This window comes from Colossoma macropomum, unplaced genomic scaffold (genome assembly GCF_904425465.1).
Source record: "Colossoma macropomum unplaced genomic scaffold, Colossoma_macropomum, whole genome shotgun sequence".
Lineage (NCBI taxonomy): Eukaryota > Metazoa > Chordata > Actinopteri > Characiformes > Serrasalmidae > Colossoma > Colossoma macropomum.
In genome coordinates this window covers 13,383,189-13,404,322 of record NW_023494809.1, presented here as the reverse complement: position 1 = coordinate 13,404,322, position 21,134 = coordinate 13,383,189, and the positions used below count along the sequence as shown (strand labels likewise).

The 21,134-nt window shown below is 39.8% G+C and overlaps 1 protein-coding gene across 2 annotated transcripts; it reads right to left on the bottom strand.

Annotated features, from left to right (window-relative positions):
* Positions 1-75: 75 nt before the first annotated feature.
* virma (vir like m6A methyltransferase associated) lies at positions 76-19,540 on the bottom strand. Of its 2 annotated transcripts, none has more exons than XM_036558492.1 (23): positions 19,452-19,540; positions 18,096-18,208; positions 15,144-15,230; positions 14,919-14,967; positions 13,806-13,971; positions 13,499-13,618; positions 12,549-12,779; positions 10,229-11,402; positions 9,313-9,846; positions 8,877-9,031; positions 8,623-8,705; positions 8,220-8,313; positions 7,574-8,118; positions 6,792-7,027; positions 5,057-5,536; positions 4,825-4,957; positions 3,093-3,209; positions 2,619-2,779; positions 2,390-2,486; positions 2,065-2,231; positions 1,390-1,736; positions 1,142-1,285; positions 76-411 (listed from the first exon to the last, which is right to left on the bottom strand). In XM_036558492.1, the coding sequence occupies exons 1-23, from the start codon at positions 19,512-19,514 to the stop codon at positions 224-226; spliced, it is 5,484 nt and encodes a 1,827-aa protein (XP_036414385.1). In that variant the 5' UTR covers positions 19,515-19,540; the 3' UTR covers positions 76-223. The 2 variants fall into 2 exon arrangements, with proteins under 2 accessions (XP_036414385.1, XP_036414387.1); XM_036558494.1 differs by having other exon boundaries at positions 12,579-12,779.
* Between the last annotated feature and the right edge of the window lie 1,594 nt (positions 19,541-21,134).

Genomic DNA, 21,134 nt, shown 5'->3' with positions numbered 1-21,134 from the left:
ATCCAGACATGAAACATTTTAAAGCAAGGTGTAATAAATCAGTTTAGAACAATCAAGAAGAACAAACAACGCACAGAAGATATTCACAAGATTTTAATCAGTTTCCAACACAAAAATGAGCAATAAACACAATGACGCAACATTTCCATGGATACTGCAAATCCACATCCTGATTGGTCCTTTAGAGCCACATGGCTAAATGTTCTTGGCCAGTTTACAGTTGTTAGCGGGTAAATGAGCGGACATGCCGGCCACGACCGCCTCCACTCCCGCTGCTACTGAATTTTCCTTGGCCACGCCCACTATCACTCACTCCACCTCCTCCTACACTAAGTCCGCCTCCACTTAGCCAGGACAAACCAGTGCCTCTTCCTCTTGGGGCACGGTCCCGTGGAGCCAACCGGTATGCACCTGAGAGAATAACAAATGATCAGAAATGCACCAAGAACATTCAAGATACATGCTTTGAACTTACATCTTCATCGTATAGTATATACACTAAAAGATATTTCATTTCAGAACATATTCTGGTGGAAAGACTGCAAGAAAAAAAAAAAATCAAACTGCATCTTTCCTCAAGCCATCTACGACAAACTGACAGACTTGTACTGCATCTCTCTTGAAGCCATCTAAGCAGGTTTGTGTCCAGACTATCCAGCAGATGGCACACTTACTCCAGTGACTAAAATATGCTTTAAAGAGCTACACTTTAAGAGCGAATGTGCTAATCATCGTTGGTTAATCACTTCAAGTGAATACAAGCTAAATGAAGCCAACAGGTCAGCCCTGTGAAAATGTTCAGGTAGCTGTGCGCTCCAGCTGATTGTTTCATTGCCGCTAATAAGTATAATTTTTGAGGGGCTCAAACTGTGCCAGTAATAATCATTCAAGGAAAAAGTCAACACAAAGTGAATACACACAGATCGCATCAATAGAGATCGTTTTACATTTCCAACTTTCTGAAGCTGTGCAATTTTTGATTAAGTTTCAGTAAGTTCTTTGCAGAGTGTGCTGTTAATTCATATGGTATTCTGCATTTTTCTCCTTATTGTCTTAAAATTGCACTCTTATTCCAGGGTCCCAATGCAAATGAGGCTTCAGGCATCAGTTGGGCATAAAAGCATAAAAAAGAAAAGCATACCTGTCGGTGGTTGCCTTGATGGCAATGGTCGAGTGAAGTTACTTTGTCCTCCTCGAGGTTCACTGTAAGTTCCTCTGTGAGTAACAGCTGTGACTGGAGCACTCCAAGTGGACCCACGGCCACCTTCACGACGAGGGTAATTACCTAACATAGGAAAGAAAGAAAAAAAGTGCTCGCTTAATTCAAAAGCTTTCATACTGCAGTAAAAACCAAATGTATGGATTTTAAGTATAAATAACTGTGCATACCTGCAAGCAGTGCACTCTTGGGGGCAGGTGGAGTGAAGAAACGAGTGTGGCTCTGGAAGCCCCTCCCTCTAGTTCCTCCAGTAAACAAGCCTCTAGCAGGTGGCTTTGCTCCTCCTCCTTTGGGAGGGCGTTTAGGGAGTGCCAGGCCAGTAGGCAGGCTGACCTCTTTGAACTCTGCAGCCAGGAAGTCATCCACATGCATGGAGGGCGGTCGGCTGGTGTTCTGTTTGCGCTGTCGGAAGATGTCGTGCGGCCGGCTGAGCTGCCCAAAGGCACCGCGGCCCCGACCACGAGGGGCGGCCATTATGTGAGCACGCTTGGCAGGCTCCACATACTCTGATTTACCACTGCAGAGAGATAAATACAGAAAAACTTTCTTCAATTATGTGGGTTAAACCTTTTGATCAAAATAAAGAGGAACAGTTTTTCCAATGAAACCACATGAATGCATGAGTGGTTTCTGACAAACAATCTACAAAAGGGACAAATGTGTCAAAATCTTTTAGACCATGTTGTCAGAAAGCGAGTCTATTTCAGATTACTTGATTGATCAACTACATTTAAGATACCACACCATGAGACATGTTTCATGTGTCTGCTCAAAGATGGATGCAATGATCAGGTGTACATGAGCTTTGTTCATATCCATGCTTGTTTGTGGTTGTGTATGTGTACCTGGAGGTGATGAAGGTCTCATGTTTATGCTTGCCCAGTCTGAAGCCCTTGGCCGGTTTGCTGTGGCCTGGGGAGGCAGGCTCACTGAGGAACGAGCGTTCTAACTCTGCCTTCAGGTCCAGATCAGGACAACACTGCTGCGCCAGTGCCACCAGATCTACTTTAACCTAAAATGCATGCAAACAAACCAACACAATACAATCTTTCAGTACAAATATAAAGGACAATACCTCTCTGATGTTCAAAATGACGGAACCTGTTTTTTTTATCCAGTGGCCACAGGTCTGTCTCTTGTTCTCATGCAAACACACAAACAGGCACTCACCATATCCTGGTCTGTCTCCATGTCATCTGGCTGGAATGGGGAAAACCAAAGAGCCCTTAGCTGCTCATCCAACATATCAGACAGAACATACACTGTCCTGTGGTGAGAAAGAAAGGAAACAAACGCACACCATGGGTCACACACATGAACAACCAACATTAAACATACCTTTAAATTGCTTAAAAAAAAAAAAATGACCAAGTCAGTTTAACCAAAAGAGGGATGTTACCTGTTATTAAACTGTGTCTGTAGCGGCTCTGGAGAAGGTAGGGTAGGCTCTGTTTCAGGTTCTGTGTGGCCTGGAGCATCTCCAGAACCCTCCAGGATCTGCCGGAGTCCCACCACATTCTCCACTAGAGCCTCTAATGAATCATCATCTTTAAAGAGCTCCTACAAAAGGTTGGGCAGACAGAATAGAAAACATAATATGCAATCACCCTCAGTCAGCCAGAATACCCAAGCCTAGTGTAGTTCTTATGCATTTTGTTTTGACGTTTGAAATAACATGTCCGATGGCTAGATTAATCATTGGCACATAACAAATTAAATTGTTACCCACCAAAGGTACGTGTCTAGACGCTTAAAATTCAAATGGGTACAATACTTCTTTAGTGTTGATAGTTTCTAGTAAGATTTTTTAGGCGATGATTTGATGTTCTGTACTGACTGTGAAGCTTAAAGAGCAGATTTATGCAGTCCTTACCGTGATGTGCTTCTCCAGCTCTGGCAGTGGATGCTCCGCTGAGTCATCTTTCCACTGCAGCAGCTGTTTCATATCACTCACGCTCAGTGCCAGAGAGCGCGAGTCCATATCTTCATCCTGTTACAGGACAAAGCGGCTCAAGTAAACACTTAGTTTACTTCCTCTCCTTCACACATACTCATTAGGGGTGTCAAAACGCAATGATGCATCACAATATATGGTTTTGAAGGTGGTGATTCAACTGCATCAACTTTGAAATGTTAGTTGGGCTGGAAGCAACAAGTCTTGTTATTAATTGGCTTGGCAATGCTTATGCCTCACTTCACCTCAGCTTCATCAAAATTATGGTTTACTTTTAAACTGCGTAGGTATAAAAAAGTAACTTTTTGAAACCTAGCCTTGAAAGGGAAGTCTTTTTAGAAAACAGGGTTTGTGTTATGGTTTGAAAGATCAAAAAAGAGAAATAATTCTACTACTTTTTTCCTTTTTTTTTTTTTAAATAAGACATTGTGTGTAAATTTAAATTATGTTGCCATATGTTCATTTTGACCAAATAATAACAGGACTTCTCTTTTTCATCATAATAGACTGATTAGTCAATTATGGAAATAATGATTACTTGCAGCCCTAAACTTTAGAATGCAAACATAAAAAAGCCTGGTGTGTTGTTTTGTGTTCTCTACACTCCAGTACCGAAAAGTTCCTCCAGTCACATCTGTGTATTCAGTGTATTATTAAATATAATTCTGAATTATGCCAAAATAAAACAAATAAAATCATTAAAGTTAAATTTCCAGTTTCATAATGCATCAAATTGTTTCCTAAAGAATCATAATCAAATATAACTGCTGTGCAGTCAGAGACTAACACCCCTGTTACTTACATGGATTCTTTGTCATGTTTTCTCTCTCACACACAGCGCTGTGCAAAAGTTATGGTAGCTATGAAAACTGTTTAAAACTATTTATCTAGGTAATAAACACACAGTAAAAGCACTGATTCCTTGTTTGCAGTAAAGTTATTAATATTTTGGTTAATTTGGTTCCTGACTTCTCTGTGCACTCAAGCCATTGCATGTATCTGTCAAATTCAACTACCATGCCTGATTCAATTATAATAAACAACTGATTAGCCGAACTAGGTATTGAATGGTAACTGTGCTCACTGGGCTTCGATGACAGGTTTGGAAATGGTTAAACTAACATACTGACAATTTTTTTCTTTATTTCAATTTACTCTGTTGTTAGTGTTTTTTTTGTCAAACAAATAAATACTTGATGCCCAGACAAATAGATTTACCCATTATTTTTGCATACAGCTGGGCAATATGACAATACAAATCATTATCGTGATAAATGACATGACTGTCTTTGAGAATATCATGGACATTGTAAAGTCCTTAAGTCACACTTCCTAACTGCATGTCTGATTTAAAAGACAGCATAATTAGTACAGTTTAATTGGATTTAGTAAATGTTGAATATAAATAATTGGGTTTATAGTTTTGATGTTATTTTGAAAATGTGGCACTACTGTGTCTGTTCTAACTTATCAGATGTCAGAAAAAAATAAATATTGTGACATACTGTGTATTGCAAAGATAACTTCTTGAAGCATTGTGATATGTGCCCATATCGCCCAGCTCTAAACATACATACCTAGGGGTTAATGCTAACACATACTATCATTCCTTTTTTTCTATCTTGGTTCACGAGCAAGTTTCTTTATTTACCATAGACTCATTGTTGAGGATCTGGCGTAGGAAGTCCAACAAAGCAGAGAGCAGCTCAGCTGATTCTTTATTAAATGATGTGGTTTCCCTCCGGAGCAGTGATGACACAGCTAAAGAGTGCTTCTTCAGGGAGCTGCAAAACACACCATTTTCACATACACACACAGAACATCTTAAAATACATCCACGGCAAGTATAGTGAACTTACTATAAACAGACAAACTCTTCTTACCTCTTCAGGTGATAGAGGCCATAGTCATGCTCTGTCAGGAACATCATTGTTCTAAGGCAGGTGAGCTGGAGTGTGTAGCTGCTGTGATTGTGCCCAAGTATTTCCAACATTCTGTCACATATACCTGGCATCATGTCCCTTGAAGGCAAGGCATTGGCCAGCTGTTCTGCCTCAGACACACAGACTTCCCCTGAGCCGCTCACTATCAGTGAAATGTCCTGATCACACAACGACTGGATAATAGAAGCTGTCAATTCAGCATTCTGCTGCACTGATAGACTGGCATCTGCTGGTGGGAGGAGCATAGACAGCAGAGAGGGGAGCATGTCCGTCAGCTTGTCATCAGCCCGCCCCTCGCCTCGCGCTTCGCTGCGCATGGTTCCGCCCAGAAGAGCCAACATGGCTGCCTTACAAGAGCGCTGAGACACCAATGAGTCCAGCAGGGCAAGTAGCCTTGTCAACTGTGAGGTCACTCCTTCCCTAAAGACAAAATGATGCGAACAATCTGAGTAACTGCTGAGCATGCAGATAAGTATAACAGAATGCACAGCCTTTTGTTTTTAGCCTGTGTGTGTGACATTTATATGCAGATACATGACATGGTTGGCAAAAAACTGCAAAATATGTAAAATAATTCACAATCATTCACAAATGATTCATTATTTATATGTTTTAGCAGCTAACTCAATTATTTCTTCATCAGGCTTTTTAGTTTCACTGTTCTTGCAACAGTTTTATCACACAGCAGCTTTACAGAAATTCAGGTGCTCTCAGTGAGCAAGCCAAAAGGAAAAACTACCTAAGAGCAAGAGGAAGAAACCTTGAGAGGAACCAAGACTTAAAAAAGGAAGCTGTCCTACTCTGGTCAACAGCAGATAGCAAAACAACACCACAAGCAATATGTATAAAGAACCGACAATGAATCTACAATGGTGAACATAAAGAAAATAAATTAGCCTGTCATTTTATTTAGATTAACTAATGATGACTGAAGACTAGCTTTTCATAGTAAAGTATCAACTTTTGGTGTCTGCCGGCCGTAGAAACTGAGGACATGCTCAACAGAACATCACATCCTTTTCAAAAGCCACAAGACTTTTTTCTTCCCCTCAACTTTCAAATTTCCATAGTCCTTGATAACCAATACATTTCTTGTCAGCACTGCCACTGACAGTAAAGCCATTTTCTTAGTAACCCAGCCATTTCGGCAGGCTATGAAAAATGCTTTGAGTTTTACAATGAAGTGAGTTCTATACATCAGCTACTGTGGTGGCACAAACAATTCAAACAGGGTGAAAAGCAGTTGTTTTGTTGTTAAAAGTGGATATTTGTGAATATGTGAAAGTTCAACTGGTTCGATGGCTTGTTAAAATCTAAAACAAAATAAATAAATAAATAAATAAATAAATAACAGTCCCCCTAAATTGTTTAATCAAACCATTATGCCTTTACGCCTTCTGTATTTTTGCCACAGTTGGTTAAAGTTCTGTTGTTTTTAAGTAAATCACACTTTGATGCACAAAAGCTGCTTTTTCAGTAATCAACACTGTCAATGTCTAATCTACTTTGCCGGCTAATTGCTGCAGCCCTCCTTCACTGTCTGGTCTTTACAAGACTCAATTCTTTCCTATACGGATAATCTTTCCTATACTGAACCTCAAAGTGTTACAATGCAACCTAGATATGAACTGATAAGTCATTCACACCTGGTGCAAGTCTAAAACATATATCTTACTGTTGCATTTCCTCATGTAGTTGCTCCAGCAAGGTCCTCATGACGAGTGTGGCAGTAGGTGCTGCCAGGTCACAGAGCTGTACACACACACGTCGAAGCATGGAAAGGAGAGGTGGGCAGCTGCTCACGCACACACACCGGAGCACGTCCTGTAAGACGCGTGCCTGAGCATGCAGGTGCATACTCCACAGCTTGCGTGTGTTCATTGCAACTCCAACATCTTGGACTGACAGTGCCTGGCACAAAGAGAGCAAGAAAAGCAAGAGGTCTTTAAGCAGCAAGAAGTCTTTAAGCAGCAAAGCTTGGCTGCAAGCAACCTATGAGTTACTACATGCTACATATACTGTTCTAGAGAAACTTGCACAGTCAGAATTGCTCACAACAGTGTGGATAGGAACCAGACATTTTTAAAGGTCTCTACAATTAACTATTTCACGTCAAAATACTTTATATGACTTAGTTTAGTCTCTAGGATTGAATTAGGCAGAATCTTTTAGAAAAGAATGGAATTCTTTTAAAATAGGGTGTCCCATGAGGCATAGGTGTCCGAGGTTTCCAGGACAGCATACCTGGACCTGTTAAATTAAATGTGGCAAAGTGCAATATGTGAAATGTAAAATATGTCTAATATGTGACAGGTGGAAAAAAACGTTAATAATTTTTAAAATGATGCTCTGCCAGAGCATATCATGCTACATACTGTGTATCATAAAATTGTCTTCAAGTACTGTAATATCATATAGCGCCATATTACTTTTATAATAATCATGTGTGTGTCTTACCTGTGTGGTCTGCATGGGCAGTGGTAGTGGCAGCAGCTCAGACAAGAGACTGAGACTGCTGTATATGTTCTCTGGCGCAGCCAAGACAGAGTTCAACACCTCCTTCAGCATGAGAGACCAGCTGTTTCCTGCCACCGTCTCCTCTGAGCCTGTCTCCTGCTCACTCACTGCATGTGTGAAAGTTAGCAACACCTCGACAATGTCACCCTGGATACGCAGCTCCTCTGTGTCCAGGCGACCAGTTGCTGGGGTGGAGCAGATGATCATGTGCAGGGTCACACAGACAGCGGGAACACGGACGTCACGAAACTCGCAAGCCCCGCCGCACAGCAGCTCGGTAAGCATAGCTCTGATGAGTCTCAATGCACAGGAAGCCACGGACAGCATTGTCACCCTCTGTGCTGTGGTGCCCATGGGTCCATGCAGTCGCCACGGGAGCAGAAGCACTGATGTCAGCTTCTGAAGAACCTTTATAAAGGTGTCCATTCCCTCAGCACTGAATAGTGCTATCACTGCCTGGTTCCACTTCAGGTCCTTCTGCTGGCCTACATGACCAGAAACACAAATATAGACAAGGCGTTAATGAATGTATAGAGTTTTCAATTGTAAGAAAGATTTTTCAGTGCATTTATGTTAGTGTACATACCTGTTACAGTAGATGGTGGACAGGCAATGTGACAAAGCACTCGTAGAGCAGTAACAAGGCCCACCCCTTCAGGCGTCATTAAATTTTCCAGGTTCTAACACAAGGGATATCATCACAATTATACACGGTAAATTTTACCACTGTGCAGTTCATATACTATTTTAAGGTTAATTATATGCAATGCAGCAGTTTGTGTAAGAATACAATTAGGAATACTGTATGCACAGTAGGTACTTAGCACCCAGGACTAAGCATGGACTCAACTTAAACGCTCAACTTAGTTAAAGACTGGCGATGTTATGCTGAGAGTCAACACAAATCCATTTGCTGTTTTTCTGAGAATCATCATGATGCCTAAATGGACTTTGCTTCTCATTCACCTGAATATAGGTGTTCAACTTACCTGTTTGATATAATCAATAAGGGTTGGGATGCCACTTATATCAAAGCGCAGCTTTTCAAGTGGCTCCAACCACTTACTCAGCTCTGAAACAAAAACAAACACATCACACTACATTAAGAAAGATAAAGTGCATTACAAGGGTGGCAGAATAATTACAGAATTAAAGATCTTGTTAAAGTTCTGTCTAGGATATCTAGGCAACCTAAACTAAGTAGGGCCAGATTATACAGATTAAAAATCAGAGGTGAACTCACCCTGAAGTTTTGCATTGTTTTCATCAGCTTTGCAAATACTGAGCAATGGGGCAACATAATGTTCCATCATCCTCAGCTCAGTGGAGGTCTGAACCACCAGCAGCACAAGCATGCAGGCATAGTTGTAAGTTACAGACTTTCTAGCTTTTCCTTCCCTAAAAAAAAAAAAAACATTCAGTCATATATCATAAAATGGGTAATTCAAATAGGTTGAGTGTGGGGTTAATCAGGGATATGCATGTAGTCCTTATGCAAGTTCATGTTATACAATGTCTGAAGATGTTTCGATTTATTGCGCAAACACTAACTGAATATCATGTAGGCTATAACAAACATTCTAAGGATTACGCTGAAATTGCTTGGGACAGTCTATATATAGGATGAACCCATACAAATGTTGTTCTGTGTGTATTCACTGTGCAGTAAGTGTGCTCACCCTTGTCCCTCTTTGGCATGGTGCTCCAGCAGGTTGACCAGACAGCTAAGGTTACTGTCTAGGCTGAGTGCATGTGTGACTGCACTTCGGCCTGTGCTACTAAAACTAATCAGATAGAGGTTGTGAAGTGTTGACAGGACATCTGGGTTGTCGCCTTCTTCAAGCTCTGGCACATTAAGCTCTGCAACAGCTTGAAGGGCATGTAGCGCCTGCATTAACCACACCCAAAACCCATCGTCCAAAGAGCCCTCTGCTCCTGGGGAGGTTTCCTCCCCCTCGCTCTCCAACATAGGGGTCAGAGGAGCCAGGTGGGCCAGGTGAGATACAGGAGCCAGATGTGTAAGTGGTGTGAGCAGGCGCAGTAGGAGGTTGGTGGGCTCGTGCTGGCTGAGGAGGAAAAGGAGACCCTGCTGGGTCTGCGACAGGAAGCGCAGCAGCTCTCGAACTGCCTGCAGGACGCCAACATGGGCACAAGTAGCTGGAGAGGTCAAGACAACTGCTAAAGATTCCAAGAAGTGAGCAGCATGCATATACCTGTAACACAAGATATAATTTTATTACAGACATAATAAAGCTTTTTATAAAATGGAGACAAAATACACAGATGTTCAACAACTTTATTTATAATGATAAATTAGTGAATTATCACAACAAACACTTTATACCCCAAAAAGATGCCAAACATAATGGTTAAAAAACAGTCAATAATCAAACTACACTAATACAGAATTCAACTGGTGTACAGTCATGTGTGTGCATATCAATGATTTAAGAAAGGCTTTAAGCATGGCTCAGCCAATCAGATTTTAGAAACAAAACTATCCATTCTATAACACATTTGGTAGGTCTGGCTAATTAGCAATTAAAACAATGATTCGTTAACTGCTAATGGAGTAAATAAGTATGAAGGAAGTACCTATATAGCGTTGGATAGGGATCATCTCGCTCTGGGGGTCCAGTGATGCGAGCCGTGGTTGGGAAAGCCTTGCTAGGCGGCTGCACCATGCAGTGTGGCGCTGTCTCCAGCAGGTGGTGCAACTCTTCCAGCAGACCCTGCAGCCTCTCCAGGTCAGCCTCTGACAGAGAAGCGGACTCCAGCAGAGTATCCATATCCATTGGGCTTTCTGGCTCTGCCTCAAGGTTTTCCCGCTCTCCCTCTTCCCCCTCTCTGTCAGTGCTTTCTCTTTCTCTCTCCCTCTCTCCAGCCTCACCTTCTCCATGCTGGCGCTCAGCCCATGTGCCTGCTGTTTTCTGAAGGTCAGTCAGCACTTCATAAAAATGCCCCTTCTGCAAGATGGCTGCACCCGCTGTGGCCACTCGGACTGTCTGGTCCAGCAGGAACAGCTCGAGCAGACGCTGATACCCGCTGGTCCCTTCGTTGTCATGGTGATCCTCTCTGAGAAGCGCCTCCATGCCCTGTGGTTCGCTTATGATGCTGTCGAGGGAGCGCAGCACACTAAGTTTCAGAGTGGAAGACACGTGATCTGCAAACAGCAGTTCCAGCAAGCGGCCCACAACGCCCTTTTCCAACAGAACTTGCACAGCCTGGGTGCCGCAGTCTGCAAGAGAAGAGGCCAGTTTGGCCCCCGCTTTTAGCTGCCGGAGGTTCAGAGCAATTGGCTGTGCTAGAGCAGAGTCCAAATTAAGCGCTTCAGATGTCCATTCAACTAGCAGCTTCAGCTGCACTTTCTGGCCCTCAGTGTCCTTAACTGACAAGAAACTCAAGCCTTTCACCAGCAAGGCTGGAACTTCCTCTAATGCAGTTACCCATCCTGCTCCACGTTCTGCTTCTGGTCCCTCCCCCCAGGCCTCTAACAGTTCTGACAACTTAGCTGCAGACTCTGCCGACGAGGACGTTTGGTCCTGGAGATCCATTCCCTTCAGGCGGTTCAGTTCTGCCTCATAATGCGTGATATGGGGTGGGGTAAAGTGCTGGAGGGGGCGGAGCTCCCGTTCATAGGGATCGTACTGGACCGTTGGTAGCGAGGCAAGGTCCTCAGGTGTGTAGTCAAGGTCAAACGCTGGCAACTTAAAAGCCCCGCTCTCCAGGTCTTCTTCATCACTGGAGATTTGCTCATAGCCATCATCACCTGAAGAAAGAAGTAACATGTCAGCTAAACATACATATTAACCTGTTTTGATGTTGTCCTACCTTTTCATTTCATGCTCATTTTGCAGCTCTTCTGTATTTCATCTAATAAGCAATTTATTAGTGGGAAGCTCTAAAACACACACACACAAAAAAAGTGTAATGTATGCTCAATTAACAATCAATTACTGTTGAGCATGTTTGCCTTCACTTTGGTACTTAAAGACATTACACATCAAGCAATAATTATTTGTTTGATTTTTTTAGACTAGGCTTGTGATATCAATCCCGCCACAAGCACACCATCTGAGTATGTTCAGTTCTCTTGGATAAAGGTGTGCCATAAATGCAGATTGCAGGCTGGTCTTTACATTGAGAGAATCCTCTCATGGCACTATTCTCCAGTAAGCTGTTTCAGCATGGCTAGTTGCACTGTGGCACTGCATTACCTATCAAGCTTAAACTAAACATTCTTTCTGGTAAGCAACTTTGTCATTTGTTAGATTTGTCAACTTTAACCTCTGATAGTTTTCGCTATGGTTTGGTAGCTTTTCCTGCCTGTATAATAAATTGCGTGTTTACAGCTAATCAATTGCTTCTTGTTAAAATAATAAAACATCTAAAACCATATGAAGTAGCCTAAATGTAACTATTATTGCATGTACGTGTACCTTTTTGTGTTTAATAACCTACAAAATCACAATGAAAAGTAATGTTTTGTAGCACAAACAACAGGGTGTAATTGGAAAAAAACGTACTGGTCACGTCCAGTTTGTATAGTTCAGATGCGAAAATAATTATGTCTGAATATTTTACATTTTAGTGTTGTTTATTCGTGCTGTGTTTGGTATATAATGGTCTTAACTCTGTATGGATTCTTTTGAAAATCATAATAAAAAAGATGCAGAATCTACACTGGAACTAAGAAAAGCAGGTTGCATGCATAACCATGACTGCAGCACACTATAGCCCACAGAAATAGCTTCTTCTATTTCTATGACACAGACCAGCAGGGGGAGGCTGTTTGACATGCAGTGTGATGGTAGTTAGATCCTCACTCTTCTCAGGTTAGTGTGTGAGCATGATGGAAGACACACACACGCACACGTGAGGCTGAGGAACACACACCGCGATGCGCCTCCCCTACCTTCGCCATCATCCTCCATCTCCTCCTCACCCTCTTCCTCATCCTCCTCCTCCTCCTCTTCAGCTTCACTTCCTTCAGACCGGGCATCATCGTCTTCTTCCTCTGCTGGTCCTTCGTCTTCCTCCTGTTCTGGGTCTGAGTATGCATCATCAGGAGGGAGAGAACCACGCTCCGGAGAAACGGGCTCCAGGTAATCGTCCCCACGCTCCACACTCTCCTCCTTTACTGGGCCTATGAAGAACACACAGTAATTGTCAGTGATTTTATGATATATTATTGCTACTGTCAATTCAATCAATTACGTCACGACACACTTTCCTATCTTGCATCTATTGCCAGTATTTCTAAAACACTTGGACAACTGATTGCTTCATTTAAAAAACAAACATACAGAAATTTGGACTAACTGTTGGGAACCTATAAACAACAACCAGCAGGGTTACACGTTGAAAATAAAAAGGGGCACTCATGCCAAATCAAACATAATATTAATCATTGCTACATCTGTTGTAAGCATGCCTATTCACCTACTACTGTGGTGAGACAATAGTCTCGAGAGTCAAATTTTCTGCTTTAAAGATGTTAGTATATGAAAAACAATTGTGTATGCAGTATAGTTTTTCTGAATTTTTTTTTTTTTTGCTTAATTTGGCATATTGAAAGAACAATCAATATTACCTCCAGAGGCAATCTGGAATGGATTTTCACACATGCCTGTACACATATGCACTTGTGCATAATGGTTTTATGGGGTAACTCCACTACATTACTGTACGATTGTAGCTATGCTGCTGCAAAGCCCACACCTACACCAACTCTAATCAAAGCCTTTTAGTTTCTCAAATAAACATTCCATTTTGTCAGAAAAAGTATTTGTTTCCTCAAAAGAACTAGCAAAATGCCTGCTCATCAGAATTTCCACTGTGGGAACATATAACAAATACACAGACCTGGCACAGGCAATGCATCCTCATCATCATCGTCTGGAGGTGGAGGCCCTGGCGGGGTACGAGGGCCTCTGGGTTGTGGTCTTGGTGGGCTCCCATTAAACTGCTCCTCATTTTCCCACTCTGAGAGACAAACAAACACTACAGCACATTATCTCTACTCCTTTTCTTTCACCTTTATGAGTGAAAGAGATATGTATAAATCATACACAAATCAACCTTTTACCTGTCCACTGTAATAGAAATCCTAAAAATGCACCCTCTAATTTAAGATGTGTAATGAATATGCATGTGAAATATATTCACTGACCATGCTTGACATTCCTCTTGGAGGTAGGTGGCTGTTGCTGTGGCGGAGGGGGTGGAGGTGGGGGTGGAGAATCGCGCTCATGGCTGTGGGGGCGTTCAGCTGTACCGTACACCGCCAACGTTAAACACGTGTACCACCCACGCAGCACCAGACCATCTGTATTTATCTGGTGCAATAAATCAACCAAGGACTTCATATAATACGGGTATTTAAAAAAATCATTATCTGAGGTTACTTTACAGAACAGGATACACTACAGAATCACGGCAGCTTCTAGCAACAGAGGTGATTCTCTTGGCTTCTTACTTCTTCCACACATACAAAATGAAGTTAAACCACTTTTTTGTTCTTCATTTGACTGTATTCATAATTCATAAGATGACAGCAATATGAACGTCTCAAGCAGAGACGGCACTGATCTGATACCAGGTGTTGAGATCGATATTTGCAGAAGATGCTGGATTGGACACCTGAAGAATGAATCCGATCCAATCCTGTGTCAAATCTTGTCTGATATGCCACACACAGCCACAGTGCATTACTGTCATGCTGTTAGCTGTGTATTTCTTTCTATGGGGTAGTAGAGTGTTTGAGTAATTTGAGCATGAAAGCCTACATTTAGATGCTCACCTTAAGCGCTTCAATTAAAAACAGCTCATTTTAAAGCTTAGCAAGCTTTAAAAGAAAAAGTATCAAATTGCATCAGCTGACTCAGAACATTTCGATATCTGAAAATAAAAATGCTATCATACCATCTCTAGTCTTGTGTATAGCACTCAGGGTCACTTTCTCCCTCTAAAGAGAAATGTCTCATCTAAAGCTGTAGGATCACATTCCCTAAATGAGAAAGTCAAGCCTAATATTTCAGGATCATTCTCCTTATCTGGAGCGGTGCAGCAAAGGGAATTCTGTCTAACATGCAAATAAGGGAATTTGCATAGAAGTCCTGGAGCACTTGGTTGAAAGGTTCAGTCAGAGTATAACACTGAAATGGCCTGGGCAAAGAATATCAGGGCATAACGCATTAAAATCCTCCGTTTTTTGTACAGAAGTGCACAAAAACACACACATACGGAAGAGAACAAGTGACAAAGTAATTTATGAGTCTCTCACCTTGCCATTGGGCCTGAAGACAATTGACTTATTCTCATCGTACTCCAAGCTAGAAACAACAAATTTACATGAACACTACAGAATAATCAGTAAGTGTATAAAAAGACAAGGTTTTTTAGAGAACATTCCTTGCTAAGCAAGTAAACCCAAGTGTAAAGCACACATGTCAGTGTACAAAAGTCGCAAGCAGTGGTATTTACATGTGTGTACAAGTATATGTGGTACCTGCCCAGCCGGTCAAACACTGGGGCGCTGGGTTTGGAGACGTTGTTGAAGAACAGGTCCAACTGGAATGCATGAGGGGCCGTTTCCCTGAAGAAACAAACACACAAGGGGATCAGAATTCAAATCCCAGCCTGATGCCTCCTCCATATGCATGCACGTACATTTCCTGATAGTTTTAGAAAACCAATACTGATAGCTAAATAGCTAAACACAGCAATTCGCACCATTACGCTGTGTTGTACACCAACATAATACAAAGCATTTACACTGACAAAGACCTCAAAGGCAAAATCATTCTCATGCCCCTCAAATAATGTTGGCCCTGTGCGATTTTGTCCTCTTATGGCCAATAAACGTCCATCCTTTGAATTTAAGAACACTTTATACAGGTTTATACTCAGCCTTAAGCCTGTCATGATAATGAAATTTTAATAAATTAATGACTGTCAAATAAGTAATTATGATTAACAATGTAATTGTAATTTTTTTGCAATTTCTGAGTACAAGCCTAAAATGGCCAAATTGGCTGATTAACTATTTTGCTTCCTAACTATCTTCACTTTGGAGCTAACACTACATTGCACTGGAAACATCCTAATGCACTCATAAATGTCTACAGAATCATGTGTAGAGTCAAGCAAAGCTTACGTTTCTCTTGCAAGTGTGAAAATATGATTTAAAAAAAACTCTTGTACTGCAAGCATACATGATAACAACGTTAGCATTAGTGACCTGGCTAACGAAAACATTAATCTGCCCTACCCTCTCAACATGTCGCAGTTGCTTTCTTTTTCTTTTTTAACATTTAATTGTCACTACCCGACTGATCAAAATGCATCCATCTCATATACAGCGTCTCGTAAAATCTGCTTAAATAATTATGATCATCTCAATTAACTGCAATCAGGCGATTATGTAACAGTTGTAACAGGCCTTCTCAGCCAACACAATGCTAAGCAATAGCTACATTTCAATCCAAAGAATTCTTTGGTGAAAAACACTGTAATGCTTCAAAACGTTTGCCGACATAGGCAATGGAAATGGAATTTGTTGCTGTTTTATAAATGTTGACAATACTTTTTCTGCTCAACTTTAGCAGAAAAATTGTTTATTGATACATTAAATGTCAATTTTTTTCCAAGAAAAATAATGCATTTCATTTAACTTCATTAGCATTTAACGCAAGAAATTAAATACAATAAACTGAGGAGATGACGAGAGTGTTTTTAAAAACAATACAACATGTGGCTCTGTGTCCACATAATTCTGGAGATAGCATTTTGGTATCAATCGGTATCAATACTGAGGCAATATCAGCAGAAAATGCTGGATCGGATATTGGAGGGAACAAAATGAACGAATCCGATCTAATAAATCTGATCTAATCTTATGACAAATTCAGTGTAAAATACCACATAATCACATTGTGTAATGTGATGTCAGCTGTGTGTTGCATCCTGTGGGATAGTAGAGCTTACTTATATATGCTCATCTGATGTAAAGTGCTTTAATTGAAACAGCTCATTTTAAAGTTTTGAAAATTGTTTTACATACATACACACAAAATATCTGGCACTTCACAAAGTAAAATGCATTAAAAGACTATGTTATCAGTCTTATATCTGTGTGTGTGTGTGTCTTTTTCTCTCTGCTCTATTTCATGGCTGTAAAATATATATGTTAATTATTAATTAATTAATAAAATAAATTAATAAAAAATGTACACGCCCACACATTAGAAAAAGCAGCCATGAAGAAGAGCAGAGAGAAAAAGACACTGAGAAAAGAACACATGGGTGAGTCATAACTGAAAGTAGTAGAATAGGGGGTGTGGTGGACCTGATACTTAAGAAGAGTGGGAACAGCAGAAACCAAAACACAAAAGCCCACTCCTGTTCCTTCACAATATCCTTCAGCTCCCCTCAGTTTCTTAGTGGAGAATGCTGTGTCAATTTGATTGTCTTGGGAACACCACATTTTGCCATCTCTTTGATGATACCATATTTTGATGTGAGCAAAGCATTCAAAATAAAACAGTTCAATGCTTCACTGATTTAAGATCAATTTAAGGTCAATTTAAGAATCAATTTAAATAGAAAATATTTTAGCAAGCATTTTGACGACATACTGAAAAAAGATCATTACACTTACTGGATGACTTATTGAACGAAGAAAGTCATTATATAACAAGGAATACACTAAATGAATGAACAAAACAAACACTGAATAAATAATGCAGTGTATATAGTAGAGGTGTGCAATCGAAACTGGCTGATTTTTCAGCAATTGGTAAATTTATTATTTTTATTTGGACAACCTGTGTTGCAGTTTTATAATGTAAATCTAATAAGCCAGGTAAAGGCTGTTTTTGAATGCTGCTGCTAGACCTATGCCAAAATGTCTTAACACAATTATGCATGACTTATTGAGCTAAACAGTTTCTTACTCATTGCGCCAAATGCCTCTTACTTTCGATGTAGCACTTCATTTAAACAGGCAACTGATGTTTCTTTTACATATTTAAAAAGCCAGTTTGGCCCATTAAAGAGCAAAATGTTATTTTTATCGGGACTTTGGCTAATATAAAGTAATGAAAGTGTGCTAGTGTGTCATGTGTCCATTCCACCCACACAGTATGTAAAAAAAAATGACATTGGCCAAAAAAACAAATAAACAAAATAAAAAAAGGAATCTGCAATACAAAAATAATTATCAGTTCATCTAGTACAAAGCTTGACACACCTTATGTTTGAAAACCTGCAACAAATGAGTGAACTCAAATCAGGGTCTACTAATGAATGCAAGTGAACAAATAACAAAACACCACCCCAATCCTGAAGAGTCAGATGAGTGAACAATAGGTCAGAAACCACTACTGATTCCAGGAATGATAACATATCAGTTATCTATACACATGAACAGGCTTGTTTAAGAAGAATTCCAAGTTCTCACCCGAAAGCTCTACTGTCTGGGAGGTTGCTGTGGGCCTTGATACCAGGAGGGATGACTCGGACTTCTGTGATCAACACACCGTATGGAAACCGCACCACATCCACATTAGTAAGCTAGAGAGAAAACACAAATAAAAAAACCCAAAACTGTTATTCAAGTTATCAGGGGAATGATGCCTGTAATCATGGATCAGTCTACTTATTTGTGATCTGAAAGATTTGAATGTTTTTGCCCTATTTGTCATAAATGGTATTTTAATAAAAAAAAAAAGAAACAAACACCAATTCCTTCCTCTGTCCCTAAAGACATTTCATTGTTGCAACTGACTGGTGTAACTGGTTTCTATAATGCCGTTGGAAAAAGAAAGTGTAGAGCTGCTCAACATCATTACGCATACATAGACTTGACATTAATATAAATAAAAAAAATAATAAAAATATATTCGAAGTCATGGATACATGACTGATGACTTGTTATTTTGTACATTTGTTTTCAGGGCTTTTGATGTATCCCAAAACTAACGTTTTGCTTTGCCTGCAAAAAGGTGCTGGCAAAATTCATTCATTCGGTTTTGTCCTCCACTGCAAACTACAGTCAAACCAGACTGTACCCTTGCTAGAAACATCTAAGACATGTACCTGCTTTATACTTTTTTTATGCCTTTCAGAATATCTTGAATTCTGGATCTTTGTGCACAGTGTATGCAGTTACACAGGACACAATAACTGTCTCAGACAAGCTACTTTTCCTGGTAACCGATGTCACCACCGCAAGCATGTTACGATACAAGTTAGCATAATATGATTACAAACGAAGCGTTTACAATGATTCGCTATGTAACTTACTGTTCCTAATGCAACTTCTGTGCCAAACATACCCCTAGTTAGTCAAGTTGGCTAGCTACTTACAGCTACTTTTAACAAACCTAGCCAGGTAACTAACACAGCTTACACAGCCAGCTAGCAGCATGCTACCAAAACGAATGGACGAGACGTGAAACGCTTAGCCATGTTGGCTAACAAGGATATCTCCGTGGCTAACCTTTTAACAGACGAGAGCTCCATAACTCAAGCAGCTACCTCTGTGATTAATGTTTGTGTTCATGACTTCAGAAGATAGTAACAGCAGTTTAATAACGTCCCTAGATCTGTAAAGAACCATGCTAAACTAGGTGTAGTACCGTACACTAGCACAACCGGCTAACTAGTCTGCCTGCTAGCTGAGGTTTGTTGATGGAGCTCAGTGTCCGTAAACCTGTGAACTTTTTTGCATGAAGCACTGCATTCAGGCACAGAGGCACAGCCTTGAGCAGACAATCTCGAACACGAAACAAAAACGCAAAAGTCTGGAAGTTACCTCTGCGCTCTGGTGTTTAAACGTATCTAAAAACAGAAGCTCCATTGAGGAATCCCCCGCCATCTTTTTCGGTCACATCTGAACTTCCGGCGGAAAAAAGTCAGCGCCGGATATCAAAACAAGAGTCCGGAAAACAGTCGAGCTGTAGTTCAGTGATGGCAACTTAGGAATTGTGTTGCTAGATTTAGCAACTTTTCAAACTACTCAGAAAACAGAATCTAGCAACAAATTCAGCTACTTTTACTATTTATTTGGAACTTTTAGCAACCTTTGAAAAGTGACTCAAACGCTAACTGCGCGCTTGTTATTAGCCTGTATGTATAATTGTTCACCAGATATGTAGCATTTTAACATACACTTAAAACTATAATTTTTCACAATGTGTAGTTTTACTAGTTAATATGAAAATAAATAAAATGTAATTGTTCAATATTTCAGTGTGTTGTATCTAATAATGAAAAGGTCTGATCATAAAATGTGTTGTGTTTGTATTACTTTTACAAATAAAACTTTGTGATAATAAACAAATCTAAACTAACATGAGATAGCCAGTCAGTCTGAGTAACATCACTGTGTATTTTACGTAATAAAATAATTATGCAATAAGATAAATTAGGTAGTACCATGTAAGACGGCAAATTCTCTGTTTAAGATCAGTCCTCCTTATTTAATAAAGTGCTACTTTATTCTCAAACGAAAGCAGTAACTGCTTACATATACTAAGTGCTAAAAGTTTATGGATTTGTACTTTCCTGAGTATTTTCAAATGATAATATTTTTACTTTTAATCAGTTATATTTGTGAGGAAAGGAATCTACTTTGTGTTACTTTTTCATTTTTTCAAATTGGTTAAATGTTTTTCATGTTTAGTTTCACGTTACACAGATTACAGCATCTGTACTGCTTTGTAGTTGGTTACACCTCCCAATTTGAGCTTTATCATATTATTTTAGACTAAGAGTGCATCACAAAGAGAAGAATGGCAAACTTCAGTTGTTATGCTAATATGCTGCATGTACTAAGAGGTTTCACTGCTGTTCTATAAAGAACTCAGTACTTAAGCAGTTTCTACTCAAGTTTCGTTTTGGAAAGATACTTTTACATTTATTCATGAGTTACAATTTCATTGAAGTAAATATAGTTATACTTGAGTGTGGGTTTAGGCTACTTTACCTACTTCTGTTTTGCTGTAAGCCAATGGCTGTACAGACTATGCAGCCATCATTAATGGGATTTTGTTTCCTATTTGCACTCTCTTGATCATAAGATCATGCATTTATGTCTTTCATTCCCTTCATTAATCTTTTGTAACAGATGTTACAGCAACATATAAAATGTAAAGAGAAGTTAAAATTCACAAATTTTAAAAAAAGATCCATTAAAGTTCTTTACAAGACAAATACTAAAGTTCCCTTCATTAAATTATTCCTTTTCTATGTTCAATGACAATTAAATAGAATTTATTTTAATGTATTAAAATAATGTTTGCCTATTCCAGTTGAATGTTTCTTTGAAAAGTGGGAAATATATGATACTGCATTATTTCTAAACAATAAAATTACAAAAACAATAAAAATAGCTAAAAGATTTCATTATCTTTCATAAGTTTCATTATTTTGGTGCGCAAACCTCAAACATTTTTACCAGCTGAATAGGATTTTTTAAATTATTTGTAAGTGTTAT